Source organism: Argiope bruennichi, chromosome 5, assembly GCF_947563725.1.
Source record: "Argiope bruennichi chromosome 5, qqArgBrue1.1, whole genome shotgun sequence".
Classification (NCBI taxonomy): domain Eukaryota; kingdom Metazoa; phylum Arthropoda; class Arachnida; order Araneae; family Araneidae; genus Argiope; species Argiope bruennichi.
In genome coordinates, this window is record NC_079155.1 from 26,814,181 (window position 1) to 26,833,802 (window position 19,622).

A 19,622-nucleotide genomic window follows, 5' to 3' on the forward strand; every position below is an offset into this window, starting at 1 on the left:
TGCATGCCTCGTATTCATGAAGATTAAGGTTCAACTTAGTAATATTCTGTGAAGTAAAAATTTTTAATCTGATCTTATAACAAAATTTATGAGCTCATAAAAATGTATTGCTAATTATTATTGAAATATAAGGATTTATTTGATCAGTTGTGCTAGTAAAGCCATAAAATAGAGAAGTTTTAGTTGCTAGCTTTATCGTGGCAACGTGTTTTGCGGTCAAGCCAAATAAACAACAGAAGTAAAAGAAATTTTTTGACGTCTAAAATTAGAATAAGGGAGATTTTTGGTAAGTGTGATCGACGTTAGCTTCTTTTGGTAAGATATTCTCATTATTCGCTCTCATTATTAAATCTGATATGTTGCGGTAAAAGCTCGTCCTGTGAAAGTTAACATATTCGGGATATAAATCAAACGAGTTCTTATAAAATCATTGGAAGCATAACATACATTCGGTGCCCGCAATAGTGAACTGTATGGAATATTGCAGTAGGATTTACTTTTTACTAATAAAATTTCATTTAATTAAAAAAAAGTAATGACTATCTGTTGCATTCAAAGCTTTTTAAATTTAGCATTAAATTTATAAAACAATTTATGTGAATTTTTCTAAATGAATAGTTAATTGGGTGATTAAATCCTGTATTGTAGATTCCATGCCTTATATTACGTTCTGTATATTTTTTTTTCAAAAATTTCATATGTTTTTTGTTATTTGTTGACGTCATATTTTCAGAATGAATGTGTGCCATTATTTTACTGAAAATAAAGTTACACTTATATATCTCTGTTTATAATTATCACATCATCAAAGAAATATGTTTTAAATACTGTTAACAGTTGTAAAACGTAATTATTCTTCATTATCAAAATTTGATTTTATATTATTGCTTATTGATATAATGCTTTATTTCTATGGATAGAGAGTTCCTGATTTTCCATATGCATAAATTTTTTGCACCAAAATGCATGCACATTCCTTGAAAGATATCTATATATATTGTAAAAGAATTTATTACATTTGTATTTATGAAAAATGTTGTATTAAAAGACTTGTTTTCATTTTATTACTTAATAAGGAACCATTTTTCTTGTCTTTAGTGCATGATAAATACATATTTTAAAATTACTGAACAAAATAATCCAATTACTGAATTGGATTATTTTGTTTTACTTTCCTTATATGTTTTTCTTTTATCGTTTAAAAAAATGTATCTTACTTGAATTTCTTTAGACTTGTATGAATTTCATGTGGTCACAAGTACTAAATGGATTGACAGCCATTAAATATGTTAACCAAACATATTTAAGGAATTTAAAATACTGGAATTATCAAACTATCAGTTTCTACTGTAAGCCAGCACTCTTTTCAAATATTCAAAAACCCTTAGTAATCTACCAACCACATAGAGTTACTAAACGTAAGTATTGCTTTTTTTAAAAAAAAAAAAAATCTTTTTAGTTATTTTTGTATATATTTAATATGTCATTACATGAGAATATTTTAATCCTCTTTTTAAATTAACAATTATTTTTCAAATTAATATTTTCAGTTTTTAGTGATAAAAATAGTAAATATCAGTCTTCACTTGGATCTACATTTGCAAAATGCCTATCAATGAAATGATCTTTATATATTTTTTACTGTGCATTAAGGCAGGATATATAGGAAACAGAGGAGATATGTTAAAACTGATTAAACTGTGGATTTTGCCTACACTTAGGGTCATATTTAGGAATTTTTAAGTTGCATGTCTTCTATTTGTTGATATTGATAAGAAAAAAATATCAAAATCTATCATTTCAAATCATTTTATTATATTACAAAATTAACAGCCTTATCAAATTTCCCATTAATTGTCATTAATTATTATTATTATTATTATTATTATTTTTGTTTACTCATTTGAACATTTGGGTCTAAGAAAGATCCTAAGTAAAGTTTTGACTAGAAAAAATCCTACACCAGGAAAATGTTTAAAGGGAAACATAAATTTATATATGTATATACTAGCCGCCTTTGGCGACCAGCCGGTTCGCCAATCTTAATGTTCGTTTAAATTTTAATAATTAAATATTTTATGCAATTCCTATTTCAATAGCTTCTTCATCAAAATATTTTAAAACTTCAAATTTTGATAGTCATATAATTCTCTCAAAATATTATAAACGCCTTCAGTCATAACGTAATATGTATCTCTGTAATTTTCTGTTAGTTTCGTAGAATTTATACTATAAATTAAAGTGGAAAGGATTAATCTGCAATTAATATAATAATGTTTTTTACTGAAACAAAGTAATTTTTTGTAATATGATTACTGAAAACAGTCACTGAGCGTTTAAACTTTATGGGCACTAAAGAATATCTTTCCTAATTTATGTAATATTTCAAGAATTTGTCAACAAAATATTCTCAGATTCATTATGACGAGAACGATTAATTAACAATGTTTAATTTTAAATGCATCAAACACTAAGAAAATAAAACGAATCGTTTAAAATAATCGGTTGAAAACAGGTTAAAAAAAACTAAAAAAACTATGTACTTAAAACTATAAGCGTATACAAAAAATATATAACTAACAAAAATACAATTTAATTACAAAAACATGCAACTAACCTAAAAATAATTTAAATCATCCGTTGATAATGGTTGTCATGTCAACAATCAGAACACAATGCGCATGCGTGAATTTTCAACTCCAGTTACGGTAACGCAAATGCGTGAGTTTTTCTACGCCAGTTGGGGTAACGCTATGCAGATTAGAAATTTTTAATTTTCTTTATTCTGTTTTATTTTAATTCAAAAGTACTTAAGAATGATTCTGAAAGATCGATTCATTAACAATGTTTAATTTTAAATGCATCAAACATTAAGAAAATAAATAGAATCGCTTCAAATAATCAGCCGGAAAATCTTAAGCCCAGCCTCATGACTGTTGGGGAAAAAAACTGAAACCGGACTCATTTGGCGGTGGGGAAAATGAAAAGATTTTTTTGGCGGGAAAGTTAGTTTTTAATTAATAATTAAAATTCTAATTAAAAATTCAAAAAAAGTGCTATCCTATCTTTTAAGTTAGATCAAACTGCACACGGTGTGCAAATTTGATTAAAATCGGTTAAGTAGTTTAGGAGTCCATCGCGGACAAACAACGTGACACGTAATTTATATATATTAAGATATATATATATATATTTTAATATAGACAATTGAATAGAAATACCTAATATTGTTCCATCTGTATTCCAGTTTCATCAATATAGTAGTAAATTATTAATTCATATATAATTTCACAATACATTTAACTTTTGAATATAATAGCATCTTTATATCTATTGTTATTGGTGCATATCATTGCACTCTTCACAAATAATTAAATTGAAAAAGGAATCTATATGCATTTTTGTCAGATTAATAAAACCACTTTTCAAATAAATACTCATTGTAATATGCAGAATTTCTTTCTGAAGGTGTTTCTAATTTCTTCTGTATATGCTCTATATAAATATATAAAATGGTTGGGATTTTGGAATTTCTAATTGGTGCTATCAGCTTGTAAAAATGTATTTGAAAGTATAATTTTTATTCTGTCATATGTTTTCATCTGTTTCTATCAGCAAAATAGCAAATATATTTGTTTGTACTGATTAAAAGTAAGCATTTATTGGTTGACAGATAACATTTTGATATTAATCCAGGATAAAAAAGAAAGTAGAGGATTGACCAAAGCTAATCATATGCTCTAGACATAGTAAAACATGAGAAACAGTCATTGCACATCTTAATATATAATTCATAAATCATTTCATATCAGTTTTTTTCTTTCTCCCATGAAATGTTTGATTACAATTTGTATACCAAATCAAGACCTTTCTTTTTCAGAGTTGATTTTGTCAATGGTATTAAATGCATCGACTTTATATTCATTCTCAATTTATTTACTCTTTTGATAATTTATTATGACTAGAATACCATTATTTTCTCATAAAAATATTTATTTCAATAGAAGATATTATATTATGCTTTTAGGTACATTTAGAATCATGGAGTGTTGTGGAAATAGTTGTGGTCTTGATTTATCCAAAGAAGCTTTAAAGAAGAAACTGACTTCAATGCAGTATCAAGTAACTCAAGAAGGAGAAACAGAGAGGTTGGTTATATAAACTTTTAGAAAGGTTTATGGTTTTTGGCTATTTAGGCTAAATTCTTAAAATGTTAAAATGCCATATTCTTTAAAGATAAAAAAAAAAATAATAACCCTGATGCTCAGAACTGATGATTTTTTTAAAAGATTTGTATGTTAGCTAGAATATGCTAATTGTAATATAAATTAATCTTAGTTTAAAGATCACATGTCCGGGTTTTGATACCTGTGATGATCTGTTATTTATAGTGGATCAGTGATTATTCTATCTGACAGAATTATTTTTTTCTAACATTATTATATAGAATTTTAAATAGATGGTCACAGGTTGAGAAATAATTATTTTTACCTTTGTGTAGTTGAAAATTACAAAGCCTTTCATCTCTGCTTTGGGTCAGATCTATGCCGTACCTAAAAATTCTATTTTTCTTCAGAGATAGAGGAAAATTTAATTTTGCTTGTAGTTTTCTTGCATATATTTGTTTTAAAAAAAAATCCTAAATTTTATAAATATGTTTTCAGTACTTTATTTTACAATGTAATATTCAAACATTTTTTAAATTAATTTTATTTACTTTAGCTTATACTGTTTTCATATGCTTGTTGTTAAAGTAGTTTTTATGAAATTTAACTACCCAGGTTTTGAGTTTTAAACTGCTTTGTAACTTAATTGTTCTGTAATTAAAAGATATAAATATATTTTATCTGTTTTATCTTATCTTGAAATCTGAACATATTAACTTGAAATCAAAATTTTTGAAAGCATAATCCTGATTTAAGTTTGCAATATACCTTCCAAATTAAAGCTACAAGTAAATAAAAAAAAATAAAACATATTTTGTGCTTTATAAATTGGCAATTTAGCATTTAGAAATCAGATACAAAATATTTTATATTAAATTGAAATGAAAAATTTTACAGGCTTTTGTCTTTCTTAAAAAGGTAGATAAAAATTTTGTATTCAATATATCTGTTTTTCTTTCATAAGAAAAATGAATTCTGTCAATGAATTTTTTTTTTTCGTATTTTAAAGATTTTTCAGAATTGTTAAAATGAAAGCATTAATTAATGCTTGTGTTAAAAAAAAAAAATATTTTTTGTATTCATATTTTTCAACTGTAAGCTCATATAAATAAACTGATAAAATAAAATTATATATATATATATATATATATATATATATATTGTTAAAATAAATTGGTATCTTTTCATTGTAGCTTTTTAAAACTGTTGAGAAATAATTATACTTCTCTATTAGTTTGACTGCTTATGACAATCTTATATTGCAGCTTCAGCTTCTTTACTTGTTTGCTATATATTTTTACTTATAATCAAATTAGGGCAAAAAAGTGTAATTGTGAAGTGTAGATTTGATTTCATTTAGGTGGAATTTAGAGAAATATTCTAGAATAACCTGTAGACATAATCAGTTCTCAAATTATTAATTGTTTCTTATGTCAATAATATAATTCTGTAATGCATTTTTTTTTCCTAATAAATATATATATATATATATATATTCTTGCATCAAAACAGAGCTTTCACTGGAAAATATTATAATCACTTTGAAAAGGGCACTTACACTTGCATTGTTTGTAATCAGCCGCTTTTCTCCTCGGAAGCAAAATTTGATTCAAAATGTGGCTGGCCTGCATTTTCTGATGTCATAGATAGCAATAATGTGAAATGCAAAAAGGATTTATCACATAGTAAGTATTATTTAAAATATTTTTTAATAGTAAATATGGTTTGACACATATAATTAAAAAATGTTCATTAGAATTTTGAAATGTTAATAAATAAATTATGCATTGTACTTCCTTTTTGATTAAAATGTTTATATGAGCTTGATATGCTGTTTTCTTGATTAATGATGAATGATTTTCTGAATATTGGTTATTACAAAATCAGATTTTCTTTACATTTGAATTTTATATTAAATATCTTAATGGTTATTGAAAAAAAAAATGACTTTATTTCATGATAATTATTAAGGGAGGAAAAAAACTGATAATTTCCAGATAAAAAATTTCGTTCCTGACTTTATGTAATAAAATTGATAAAAACATCATCATTAAAATGCCATAAAATAGAATTTTATATTTTATGAAAACAAGATATTTTGAAATTAATGCAAGTGTGTTAGAAAATATGGATTTCTATAAATAATCCTGAAAATTTTAAGAACTATTTAATTAAAAAGTTTGCATGCACAATCTCCTTCAAAAATTCATGAAATAGCTTCTTTTTATTAAAGAATGACAATGATTCCATTCTCTTATAATAGTTAAATTGGAAATATTTGAATTTTCAAAAATATTCTGCTAAATTTGTGATGAAGACAAACATTCTCTTATAATGGTTAAATTGGAAATATTTGAATGTTCAAAAATATTCTGCGAAATTTTTGATGAAGCCAAAATCTCAATTGTTTATAAAAGAATATTTCAGGATAAATGTTTGTTGCTGATTTATTTGTTGAAATAATAAAATGCTTCATTATTAGAGACAAAAATTGAATTCTAGATGCATTTTAGAAAAATGAAATAAAACATAATAAAAAAAGTTTTATTGATTTCCAAAAATTAACCATTTTTTTAAAAATTTAAATTAATTATTATTTATTGGAAAGATATTAAGGACAACTTATTTAATACATATTTTCCCCCCTTGTCTTTTATTAATTTTTTTTGCTACAATTTATTTGGTTTTTTAGTAATGCTCAAATAATGGAGCTTCAAAAAAGTTTAACAGTCAGATTTTTATCAGCCAGTCAAAATTACTTATAATACTGAAACATAAGAAAATTTTGAATGGACTATCAGCTAAACTTCTGTCATGAAGAAGTTGATAATATTTTTATGTTTAAAGTGATTGATATGTATAATCTGTAATATTACTCTGTTTAATAGGGGAGGGGAAATTAAATAAAATGAATATTAATTAAAATTTAAAAAATTATATTAGCAGCAACTGTTAATATAGTTAATACATTATTATTATTAATATTTAATTTTGAATAATATTCTCAATATACCACAAATATATAATGCATGGGTTTCAGAAGCTATAAAAGAATTTGTAACTTTACCTTTTGGAAAGTGAAAAAAGCTTTAGAAAATCAGTAAAAAAAACTTTATTAACAATAAAGCAAAAAAAGAAAAGAAGAAAAAAAGAAAGACCCCCCCCCCGTGAATTCAGAGTAAACAAATGAAAGGAATAAATTATATATTATGTGAAATAAAAAATACTTTTGCAGCCGTGATTCAAAGTTGCTTCACAATTAAGTTTGATCGCTCTGCCAATTTGTTTTGTAGAATAGAATTTTAAATTTAAAAAATAAAGGTGACATCTCCCTTTTTTTGTTCTTGTGATAACTCCTCTCTTCCAGTTAGTTGTAATCTTCTTCTCCTCACTATGAAAACAGACATGTCAAGAACTGAAGTCAGCTGTTCAAAATGTGGAGCCCACCTGGGACATGTCTTCGATGATGGACCTAAACCAACTGGAAAGCGCTACTGCATCAATTCTGCTGCTCTAGATTTTAAAAAATCTGAAAGTACATCTGAGACTTCATCAAAAAGCTAAGTGTGAAGATAAAGACTTACTGCTTCTTGCATTCATCCAGCTAGGTGCCTCTGTGAGGAATTTTTATACTACTGCAGTGTGAATTTGCAAATTGCATTGTTTGTAGCTTTTTGGAGTATGTTTTAGTCCTTATCTTAAATGCATCAAAGTATTTTTCATTAATACTAAATAGATGTTCAATTTTCTGATTTACTGCCATGTTGCAATTAGATTTTGATTGTTTTAACCGAATGTAAAATTTCCATTAATATATACAAATAAGGAGATGTTTTTTAATATATAAATATTTCTACTGTTTACTTCTAAGTAATTATATATATATTGGTTTAGTACAAGGCTTCTTAAATTGTGGGATCAAATGTAAACAGTGTTCAGGATCATGGATATTTATTTAGCATCTTTTTCCTTTAAAATTTTTCTGTATGTGTATGCAAAAAATATTAGAAAAATTCTCTTAATATAAATAATTGGTATAAAAGCACCCAATTAGTTATGTCAAATTAATTCTTTTTAAAAATTGTTTAAATATTTACATATGCTTATGAATAATTTATTGATTGTAGAATCAAGAGTAAAATTTTTCTGTCGAAACTTTAACTATTAAATTTTTTCTATTGATTCTAGTTTATAAAAGTTTAAGAAGCCTAAGTATAATAAAATATGTTGCATGATCATGCTAGTTTAATATTTATTATCCAGTTGAAAAACTGTGCATTTTTTAACACAGCTTTGTTTTGAAATATTTCCATCAATTCTAAGTTGTATAATTTTAAATTGTACTATGTGTAAGAGGATGGAAAATTTTATGAAAAATATGTACATTAGATTTTTTATATCAAATTTTCTTTTCATTAATGTCAAAATTAAAATAATTTGAAATAAATTATATTAAAATTATTAATAATTTTTATCTTATTTATCTGCATGGTATATTATTTTTTTTACTATGAATTTCTTTCTATGTAATTAAAAAATTTCTATGTAATTGTCTTTCTATGTAATTGAAACCATCATTAAAATTTTATCAAGATATTTAAAAAAAGGAAACATTTTTTCAGGAGGCAAAATTAAAACTGAAAATTCAATTTTTAAAATCCATGGAAACATCTGTGAAGTCACTGAAATCTGGTAGATTTTTTTCCTATTCAGATTGTTAGTCTTTTAATATGTCGTTCCCTCCTTCAGTTTTAAAAGAAACCTTATTATATAAGAATTTATGCATTATTATATGAATAAATTAAAATATTTTGAGAACTTTTTATGTAGTCAATTATATTGTATAGCTGAATGATTGGCATTAATAGCAATCCTGGTTTTAATTTTTTTTCAAAACTATGTTTTTAAATAATTTGTTGAATTTTGATAATGAAATCCAAATGAGCTTCTGATTACCACCGAAAAATCTTGCATTATTCGAAATTTATTTGATTTGAATTATTTATATTCAGAGTTTCTTATTTATTATTATATCATTTTTACACATTAGGATTATGTTAGACAAAATGACAGAGAGTCAAACCTGTATATCAAATTCAAAATATTCACACCACAAGGTTTTCATTATTATATTTTTTATAATCTATTTATTATTTATTTGGCTTACAAAAATATTATGAGCTGAAAAGAATCTGAATTTATTCTATTATATTGCCTTAAACTTCTATATGTGTGTGTTATTTTGCATTGGTAATGGAAAGCTTCTAATTTTGGCTTCTTTTTTTTTTTTTTTTTTTTTTTTTTAATTCACTAACATTTAATTGAGGTGAGTGTTCATTTATTGGTTCATTTTTGTAATTTATTTGTTGGTGAAAAGTATCAGTATTTTGCAGTGTATATTTTCTCTCCTAATCTTAAATATGTAAGGTTTATTAAATTTTTGATTTATAAATTCTTTTATTGTATAAAAAATATTCTTATATTGTCATCTTCAAGAGGAAATGATATGCTTCTCTTGGCATAGAACCAGTCATTGCCAAGTGTAAGGACTGTTGTCTACAAACAGTGGCAGCAACATAATATACATAAGTCAAACTTGGCATCAAACCTTTTTGAATTAGTGCTGGTGTTGTGCTAATGCTAAATTATCAAGGAATCTTATTACTGATACATATGCAAAATATTAGTTACTTAAAATAACAAAACAACACTATAGTCAATGATAACTTAAGTTGACAGTACAATAAAAGTGAGGCTATTTATAATTATTTTTTGTTAAATAATCTTCAATATGATTATGATGTATTTAAAAACAATTAAACAATTAGTCTTTAAATTTAAATACAATTAAATGGTATCCATTATCAAGAAACTTTATATGAACACTTTTATCTGAAATATAAAGCAGAAAATGTATGTTTTGTATATTAAAGGAGAAATAATAGAGAGAGAGAGAGAGAGTAGTATGAAATTTGTAAACATCATTTTATGTTCTCTTTTTATGTCAGTTGTGTTATTTTCAACTCTCAACATTTTTATTCTTAAGATATTAAGAATTAAAATAAATTATTGCTTGCAATGTTTCATTTAATTTCAACAAATTTTGATCATTGAATTAAGTCATTCATATTTATTGAACTCTTTTCCTAATGAGATGAGAAGACTTAAAAAAAAAAGCAGAAATATAAAATAGTAATTTTCTAGTCAGGCACACAAACACCAAAAAGTAGAAAATGGTATTTTGAATTATATCTATAAAAACTGTCATACCAAGGAATATCAATTGTTGTTGCAGGGATGTAGCGAGGAAAAAAAAAAAGAAAAAGAATAGAATCCTACAGAATAGAATAGAATTAAAATAGAATCCGAATTAAAATCAACGAGAGGTGCTGTGTTAAAAGACTATTATAATAAGTTTAAAGTGTTGTAAATTCTTAAATCTAAAAAAATTGAAAGAAAAGATTCTGAGTAATATTTGGTATATCAGCCAGTATATAATATTGAGGCTTGTAATTTTTTATGGACTGCCATCTTTAGCTATCACTAACTATAGTGTATTTCTGATCTTAAAAATACAGTGTTTCAGGAACAAATGTGGAGATGTCAGTTAATCAGTTTATACCATAAAGTAATACTGCAATTCAACTAGTATAATGTTGTTATGTTTAAAAAAAAAATCAAGAAATTTTTTCATCTGTGATATTGATAATGGATTATTTCTTGGGCATTAGAACTCTTATTGTAAATCTAATACATTTTGATGGTCATAAAAGACAAACAGTTTTTGTGACATTTCTTGATTATTCATATTGTTAAATATTTCTGCATACAGCAACAAAATTATTATCATCATTATTATTTGAAACTTGCTTGTAGGTATTTAAAATTGTTTTCCAAAACCCAATTTGTAAAATGTATCAACTATTGTGTTCTTTGCTTTATTTTTCTTCTTTTGTGTCACTATTTTATTTATTTTACTAAGACTGTGATGCTGTACTTGGAAAAATTTTATTTATTCAAAGTATGAATTAGTTAAATTATCAATGCAAATTATATTATTTTTTATTTCATGAAGAATGTAGACTTTTATAAGTTATTTTTCCATTAACAGAATCTGAAACAAAATCTGAGGGACGAATTGACATTGAATAACCATTAAAACTTGATGATTTTAATGAACCTGTTACAGAGCACACTGATTAAATGATTGACTGAATGCATTGATCATTCATTTGAAATATTGTTGCTCTCATTAGAAAATCTTAATGGTGAATATCAGCTCCATATTAGAATAATGCCAACATTTCAGATTGGTAACAGTTTGGTTTTGTTAGTGGAAAAGTGCCTTTTATTATTACAAGCTTCTTCCCAGAAAGTAAGAACCAATTATATTTATTGATATGAGCATTACAATTATCCTTACTAATCATATTATCAAAAAAAAATATATATATATTCTGTTTAACTTTAGTTGAACACTTATTATGATAATTTATAAATTTATTTAAATTAAATAATACAATTATAATAATTCAAAAATAACTTTTAAAAATCATATTGAATAGTGATTATAAATTAATAATTATAAATGACCCTGTCTGGACATTTGCATCATTTAATACCCTGGTTGTCAAGATAATAGTACAGGTACTAGGGGTTAGTTAGAAAATGGTTCTCTGCAGTCCATACACCAACTCCTCCTGTTGGCGGTACGTCCCAAGAGAAATGTGGCCAACTCAACCACATCTCATTTTTATACTTTCCAAGGAAGGAAGTATTGGCTTATTTATTCTGGTGACCTATTTTCATATTTCAGATGCCCTTTATTAAAAATAGAGGGTACAGATGATGTCTAGAATTTTCACTTTCGGATTAACTTTGGAATCTGAATGAATCCAAGATCTTCCCTCAAATTAGAGGTTTTAAAGGCAAAAAAAGAAAGTATTTGCTACTTCCCCCCCCCCCCCCCCAAGCTGCTACAAATCTTGGGGGCTTACCATATTTATTTTCCCTTACAAGTTATAAATGTATTGATTACATTTGCAACGATACAACAGGAAAAGGGAGTAAAATGTTATGTAATAAAAAGCAATTAATTGGATATTTGTTTTTTTATGGCACCTGTCATAAATTGCTAAAAAAAATTCTGTCTCCAACTACCTTTGGGTAATCTAAGTAAACACAAAAATGCAACTAACTTGACATCTTTATATAATAGAGCTTGGTAATCTTGGTGTAATCTGAATGTTGCCAAATAAACCCTAGAGCCATTAAAATGAACATTAGTAATTTTAATAATGCCACAATGAATGTGAAATTTAAAATAACAGCTTAGTGGCACAGTATTTGGCCCATCTATAAAGAAAAAAAATTAGCAAAAGGTTTTTAAAGACTGAAATTTAATATTTAAAATTATCAGAGAGTTTGTTGAATAAATTTTTAATGTAATAAATAATTTATGCATATTTTATGTAAAAATTTATTTGCTTATTTTATGTTTTAATGTAAAAAATAATTTATGCTTATTTTTTTTTCACGCTTATTAAAATGTTTATGTTCCTTTTTACTTTGGGTTTATTTCAAATTATATTATTCGATATTGAGACTAACATTGAATTTTCACAGACTTCATATATACAATTTAAGCATACATTGTACATTTTCATATGAATCTGCTAAATATCTTCACCAGTCTACTTCATATCACTCTGCTAAGCAATCTGCAAAGACTGTTGATTCATGAACCTGTATAGTTCAATTATAATAATAATAAAAAGAATCTACATTCTGTATTATACTTTTTCATAATATCCATATAATGCAATGTTTTCTCTAATGGTGTGCCAAATAATCCATTTTATGGTTAAAACATAATATTAACTTATTTTACAAGTATATTGGAAAATATGCAAAATATTATTTGAAATTAAATGGTCATGATACATTTTTTACCATTTTTGATATTCATTAATTTTTTTATGTAATCTACAATAATTTTAATATTTCAAATACTTTTTGTTCAAATTTATTCCTTTTAATAAAGAAAAAAATTTTGAATTTAGATTTATCAGATTAAAGAAAAAGTAAAGTTAAATGAATGTCATTCTTTCTTGAGAAATAATTGGCATAACAATGATTAGTGCTTATATTCATCCCTAATCCCTTCTTTATAACATGGTTATAATTCAATCATTTGTTTATCAGAAAGTTGTTGCTGTTTTTGCACGGCATTTTAAAATTGCTTTTTTTTTTGCACTGGGTTTTAAGGAAATTTTATCTATCACACATTTATACCATGATGCATTGAAGCAATTTTATTTGAGTACCATGTTGTAAAGGGTATTTATACTTGTGATTTGAATACCTCTTTGCTTTCAGAAAGCTTTTATATGTTCAGGTTGTTTTATGAGTAGAAGGCTGTGCTGATTCAAAGCATTTACCCTACCCTTGTTATATGAACATTACTGAAATCTTCATACAATTTATAGTTAATCCGCTGTTATGAACTTGGAAATAATAAATTATATTTCATGTATATTGTCAGCATTATTTGCATTTATAAGAGTTTGATGAATATTATTATATATTATTCAATATTATATTTATTCAAGGTTTTATATATGTATTTGATGATTACCTGCATTACTGCAGAAAATAACTTTAAATAAACTTTATTCATTGACTTTAATAATTTTGAAATATTTCAGGAACTCAAAAAATATTCCAGTTATATTCTATCAAACCTTGAGAAAGACACTTTATTGCATAATTTAATTATGATCGAATTCTTCTGTCGGTATCCATTTGGGTTGAAATCAGTTTTAGTGTACCTATTGAATTAGTCGCCAATATGGTAACAGAAACAGTCAAGCAGAATAAATCCGCTAATCCTTTAGTGAATCACTCCATTGTTTGGTGAACAACCATCTTGCTTTGTGGTATTGGCGGCTTAGTATGGTTGGCGCCAAACCCACCCACCTTAATGTAAGCAATTTCTGTCTTTATGGCAAGAATGACCTGGTATATCTGTCTCTTAAAAAGATTTCATGTTTCCCCCTTTTCCAAATTTCTGAAAAATTGACTGTGATGGCACAATAGTAGATTCATGTAGGAAACTTTGAATAACGATATAAAAGGAACAATATGAATGATAACAAGTGCGCCAATGTTTAAATGTAATTTTATAATGGTTACATCATTTACAGTTTGATTTATCTAAATATATAATTTTTCCTACATCCATTTGGTTCATACTTTCTGAACTAGTATGGAACTCATTTTTGTTTCAAGTTACTTACTTTGAATGTAAATAATAACTGCTGAAAAGTAATTAGTTTTATGTTGGAATGATATTTTTTGTAGTATTAGTTTACCTTTATTTCTATTAAAAGAATGATGATATGCTTTATTTAGTTTTGTTTGTTGTATAGCTATGTTTATTTTTTATGGAGCTTTTTAATTGTTGGAATAAAGGAATTTTTTTCCTCTTCGATTATTTGTTTCTCAACATTTTATCAATAATAAAAGCTATTATTTGTATACTTGTTTATTTTTACAGATTTTATATTAATCATAAAAAAAAAAAAAAAAAAATGCAAACCGTCGCCAACTTTGGTTGGCAACTCGTCATTTGTGATTTTGGCGTATTCTGAAAATCAAGTAAGAACATTACTGTTCGCTGTTCATTACTGTAAGCTTTTCATCGCATAATCAGAATATCATCCGATTAGCCGAAAAACAAGTACCGTTTTTTTATGTTCTTGTATTATAACCAGCGGGAGTGGTCTCCTGAAAACTTTCTCGCATACTCTTTAATTAAAGTGTTATCCCAGAGAACGTCTTGCATGGCATTAGAATACTATAGTTACGAAATATTTAACTATAGAAACTGTCGTGTAGACATTGGCGAGTTTTTTTGGGGATTAATCCCTGGCAAACGGTTAATATTGTCCGAAAATCTGAATCTGTTATGTAGACCTTGGGGATTAATCCCTGGCAAACGGTTAATATTGTCCGAAAATCTGAATCTGTTATGTAGACCTTGGGGATTAATCCCTGGCAAACGGTTATTATTGTCCGAAAATCTGAATCTGTCGTGTAAACCTCGGCGAGTTTTTTTGAGGACTAATCCCTGGCAAACGGTTAATATTGTCCGAAAATCTGAATCTGTTATGTAGACCTTGGGGATTAATCCCTGGCAAGCGGTTAATATTGTCCGAAAATCTGAATCTGTCGTGCAGACATTGGCGAATTTTTTTGGGGATTAATCCCTGGCAAACGGTTAATATTGTCCGAAAATCTGAATCTGTCGTGTAGACCTTGGCGAGTTCTTTTGGGGATTAATCCCTGGCAAACGGTTAATATTGTCCGAAAATCTGAATCTGTCTTGTAGACCTTGACGAGTTTTTTTTTTTTTTTTTTTTGTTTTTTTGGATTAATTCCTGGCAAACGGTTAATATTGTCCGAAAATCTAAATCTGTCTTGTAGACCTTGACGAGTTTTTTTTTTTTTTTGATTAATTTCTGGCAAACGGTTAATATTGTCCGAAAATCAAATTCATGTTTTAGACGCGATTTTACCAGTCGATCGAAATAAAAATTTGAACACAAAACTACACTTGTAGTCACAAAATTAGATATCAAATTTGATATATTTATGTATATTTTTGAGTTATCACTTTTATGTGTTTCTGAAAGTACTGACCAATCGACAATCAATCTCTAATTGGAGTTGGCTCAATATATGATAGGTGTCTAGACTACAGATGTCAAGTCTGTGTACTGAATTTTATTCGTTTAGTTCTCTTCGTTTTGTAGTCAGCGTGCTATATTTTGACAGTCGGACAAACACATTTCCTTTGAACGGAATGTGCTCAAAATGTAATAGAAATCTATAAATTTACTACAAAGACAATGTACAAAATTTCATCTGTTTAACTCAAAGTATTTTTCAGTTATCTTTGTCACAGACATATATTTTCCAAAAATGTATTTTTCTAACTTGGGGAGGTTTGAAAGTGAAGATTTATTAAAATCTCGAGTGTGAATTTTTTGACGATTACAGTAATTTCTCTACACTTTGTTTGCGAGAATGTAAAAAAAAAAAGGGGGGGGGGATAGTTAATCATTCTTTTGACAAATTTGATTTAAAATTGACAGATATCTGTCTATAATTTATACTGTCGAGACTTGTATGTCAAATTTTTTCTACCTAGATCATTGCTTTTTACTTTCTCATAATATGAAACTTAGAGGAAATATTGTAATCCCCAAAAAATTTGAACTCGAGTTTTTGGCGAATTTCCACATTTAAAGCCTCCTTGAAACCGATAAACACATTTTTGGCATTATATCTGTCTTTCAACACAGCGACTCAAAAATACTTTGAAATTTGATACATGAAATTACAACCAAATTTGTAAGTTTCTATCAAGTTTTGAACGAAATCCATTCGCAGAAAATTTGTCCGTCTGGTTGGAGTGAATTCGATAAAAACAAAATGCAAATGCTAATTAAAATTTAGTACACAGGTTTAACATCTAAAATATATTTATGAAATTTTGAACCAAAACTGTCGGTATGTGCTTTTGCATGCATATAAACACAATAATTCATAAGCGTAGTAAAACTTAGTTTGCTACCTTGTGACTGCAACTGTTGTTTTGTGTCAAATTTTAGTATCATTCGGCCGGCAAAAGGGCAATGGAAATATATATTCTTGTTTTAGATTTAGTAAAAATTTTAAATTCACGTTCGAGACATATATTTCGTAAGTATCGGTCACCAATATGGAATTGTAAAAGATAGATGAATTTGCAATTCACACAACCTTATCCCAAGGTCCACAATTTTTTGCGGAGGAAGGAGGCTAAAATTTTTATTGCAGACTATGTAACTCCCGCTGGTTTGATTTATTTGAACCAAGAAGAAGTAATTTTCCTCCAGAATTCTGGAATCTTGGTGTAAAGATTGCATACTAAATCTTTTTTTTTTTTTTTTTTAAATCCAGCTTGTGGGAATTGAATTATCAAATTATGATTCAGGCAGACACTTTTTTCTTTTCGGAACCGGAGGGATTAAAATTCATGAAAATCTCGTGTTTGGATTTTATGATATTTGTACTAACTATCTGGAAGGAAAAGCGAAATGCGTAGTTCTTATTTCAAACAAAGCAATACGATTTTTTTGAGTGGTAAAATTTTTATTGTAAGCTACAGAGTGTACGAGAAATATTTCACACTTTAAGAAGGCATAAAAAATGAATCATCCTGTTATCATGTGAGAACATGATGTTGTTTTGGTTAGGGGGTTTTGAAGCTCGAAATGAAGGCAATTAAATAATATTAGGAATATTGAAGGCAATGAATAAATCATAAAGGCGATTTTCATCATCATCTTTTTATTGTATTTTATTAATATTTGCATATATTATTTTTATCAGCTTTTACCAGTATTGAATTATTATTATGTATGCTTCTTTGAAAGCAGATGCGTTTTTAAAAGGTTGACCTGCTTTTACCAGTATTGCTTTATTATTACGTATGCTTCTTTGACAGCAGATGCCTTTTTAAAGGTTGATATAGAACTATGGCATCATAGCTGTTATTTGATCACAAAATCGGTCGAGCACCAAAACTTTGTTTGCCAGCTAGAACAATTGAAAATGAAAGCTTAAAAAAAATTATGATTATATATATATATATATATATATATATATATATATATATATATATATATATATATATATATATATATATATATATATATATATATATATATATTGAGAGAGAGGGGAATAGAGACCGATAGAAAAGTCTCGTAATTGTTTCAAACCGATTTAAACTGGTTAATGACTTAAATTAATTAAGACAAATAATGACTTAAAAATAATTATGTTCTCGCACGATAACTTGAAATTTGCGATCGTAGATTTCATTTTAATTTTTCTGCAGCTTATTATTATTATTTAATTTAGTAAATGAAGTATCTAAGTTTTGTCTTTTGCTGTTGTAAATGAAGTAAATATAGAATAGCTTGAGGTGGTTGATATTCACAATGATAGAAACGTTAAATAATGGGTAACGAGCTAGAAACATTTTCTAAGGATCTCCTGCGGAAAAAAATGCACCTGCTTGAGAGAAGAATGTGTGTTGGGGGAATGCATTGATATGTTCTCTTTCTCTGTTTGCATAAATTCCTTTGAGATAGATAGACTTGTATTGCACAGAATTTCGGAATTGCTGAAAATATTTTTCTTATTCAAATACAGTACACTCCGACAGTAGTACAGTGCCGACCTAAGCATTTTTACAAAAGCTTATGTTGAATTAATTAAATAGAAAAGGTGGAATGGGATCAGGAAATAAGAGAATATTTTAGAATATCTTTGATATGGGCTAAATTAAACTGAAAGATAGGAAATTAATTAAATTTAAATTAGATTTTAAAATGCAGTACACTCCCGATTATCCGCGGAATTGGGTGGCATGGCCGCCGCGGATAACAAAAATCGCGGATCATCCGAAAAAAGCTAAAAACGGGTATAGCAAAAAAGAAAACAGTCATTCCAACTTTGAAAAATCGTTTTATGTACAATAAAACGTAAAATAAATATCAGGAAATGTTTAACTAACGCTTAATATTTTAGTATATCATTCAAAACTAACCTAAAATGCATTTTGTTAATACTTTGCTTTGTACTTACGGGAGGCGTCAAGGATACACAGAAAAATTAATACATATGTACTGTTTATACAAAAGCATAACTGTAAAACTGCACTTTTTTGAAAAAAATCAGTCAAAAAAAAAAAAAAAACTTTGTGCGGCAGGCGCGGATAATCCGCACCGCGGATAATCGGGAGTTTACTGTATTTCTTAAATATGTGTCATAGCGGCAATCGCCAGTCAAGCTATTCTTTTTTTTTTTTTAAAGTCTAAATTCATTCTGTTACGAGAAAGTCAGTCCGGTGTGTGTGTGGTGAACAACAATTACCCAACAAACCCAATAACGGATAATAACGCTTTATTCAACACGGTTACCTGAAAACCCGAATATACAACCAAAGTATATTCAAAAACAGCACTTGCAGTAAACAACCAATAATACAAATAACAAATCGCTATTAAACAACCATAACAGTACAAAGCATTCGTAGAGAACTCTTTGGACATATACCTTTCAAAATGAGACATTGCTAAACAATGCTATCTAGGCTCGACTACCGACTCACTCTCGTGCGGGCACTTTGAATATTCTAGCACAAGCTTTGAACTCGAGTCCTAATGGAGATACCTCGGAAATTCTGGAATATTTTGGGTCCTTCATTTTTTTTCGATCAAATAGTTTAAATTTTTACCGCGGATGATGTCGATCATAGTCGAGATATCGCTCAGCTATGCTGTCTCATTCTAATACAGATACTTCAAAATTTCCTGAACAAACATCGGAACTCGAGTT

The 19,622-nt window shown here is 27.1% G+C and overlaps 1 protein-coding gene across 2 annotated transcripts; it reads left to right on the forward strand.

The window, feature by feature from the left end:
• The first annotated feature begins 215 nt into the window (after positions 1-215).
• LOC129968596 (peptide methionine sulfoxide reductase MsrB-like) lies at positions 216-14,612 on the forward strand. Of its 2 annotated transcripts, none has more exons than XM_056082653.1 (5): positions 216-286; positions 1,232-1,418; positions 4,028-4,148; positions 5,679-5,851; positions 7,534-14,612. In XM_056082653.1, the coding sequence occupies exons 2-5, from the start codon at positions 1,238-1,240 to the stop codon at positions 7,728-7,730; spliced, it is 672 nt and encodes a 223-aa protein (XP_055938628.1). In that variant the 5' UTR covers positions 216-286; positions 1,232-1,237; the 3' UTR covers positions 7,731-14,612. The 2 variants fall into 2 exon arrangements, with proteins under 2 accessions (XP_055938628.1, XP_055938629.1); XM_056082654.1 differs by having other exon boundaries at positions 7,570-14,612.
• Positions 14,613-19,622: the final 5,010 nt, after the last annotated feature.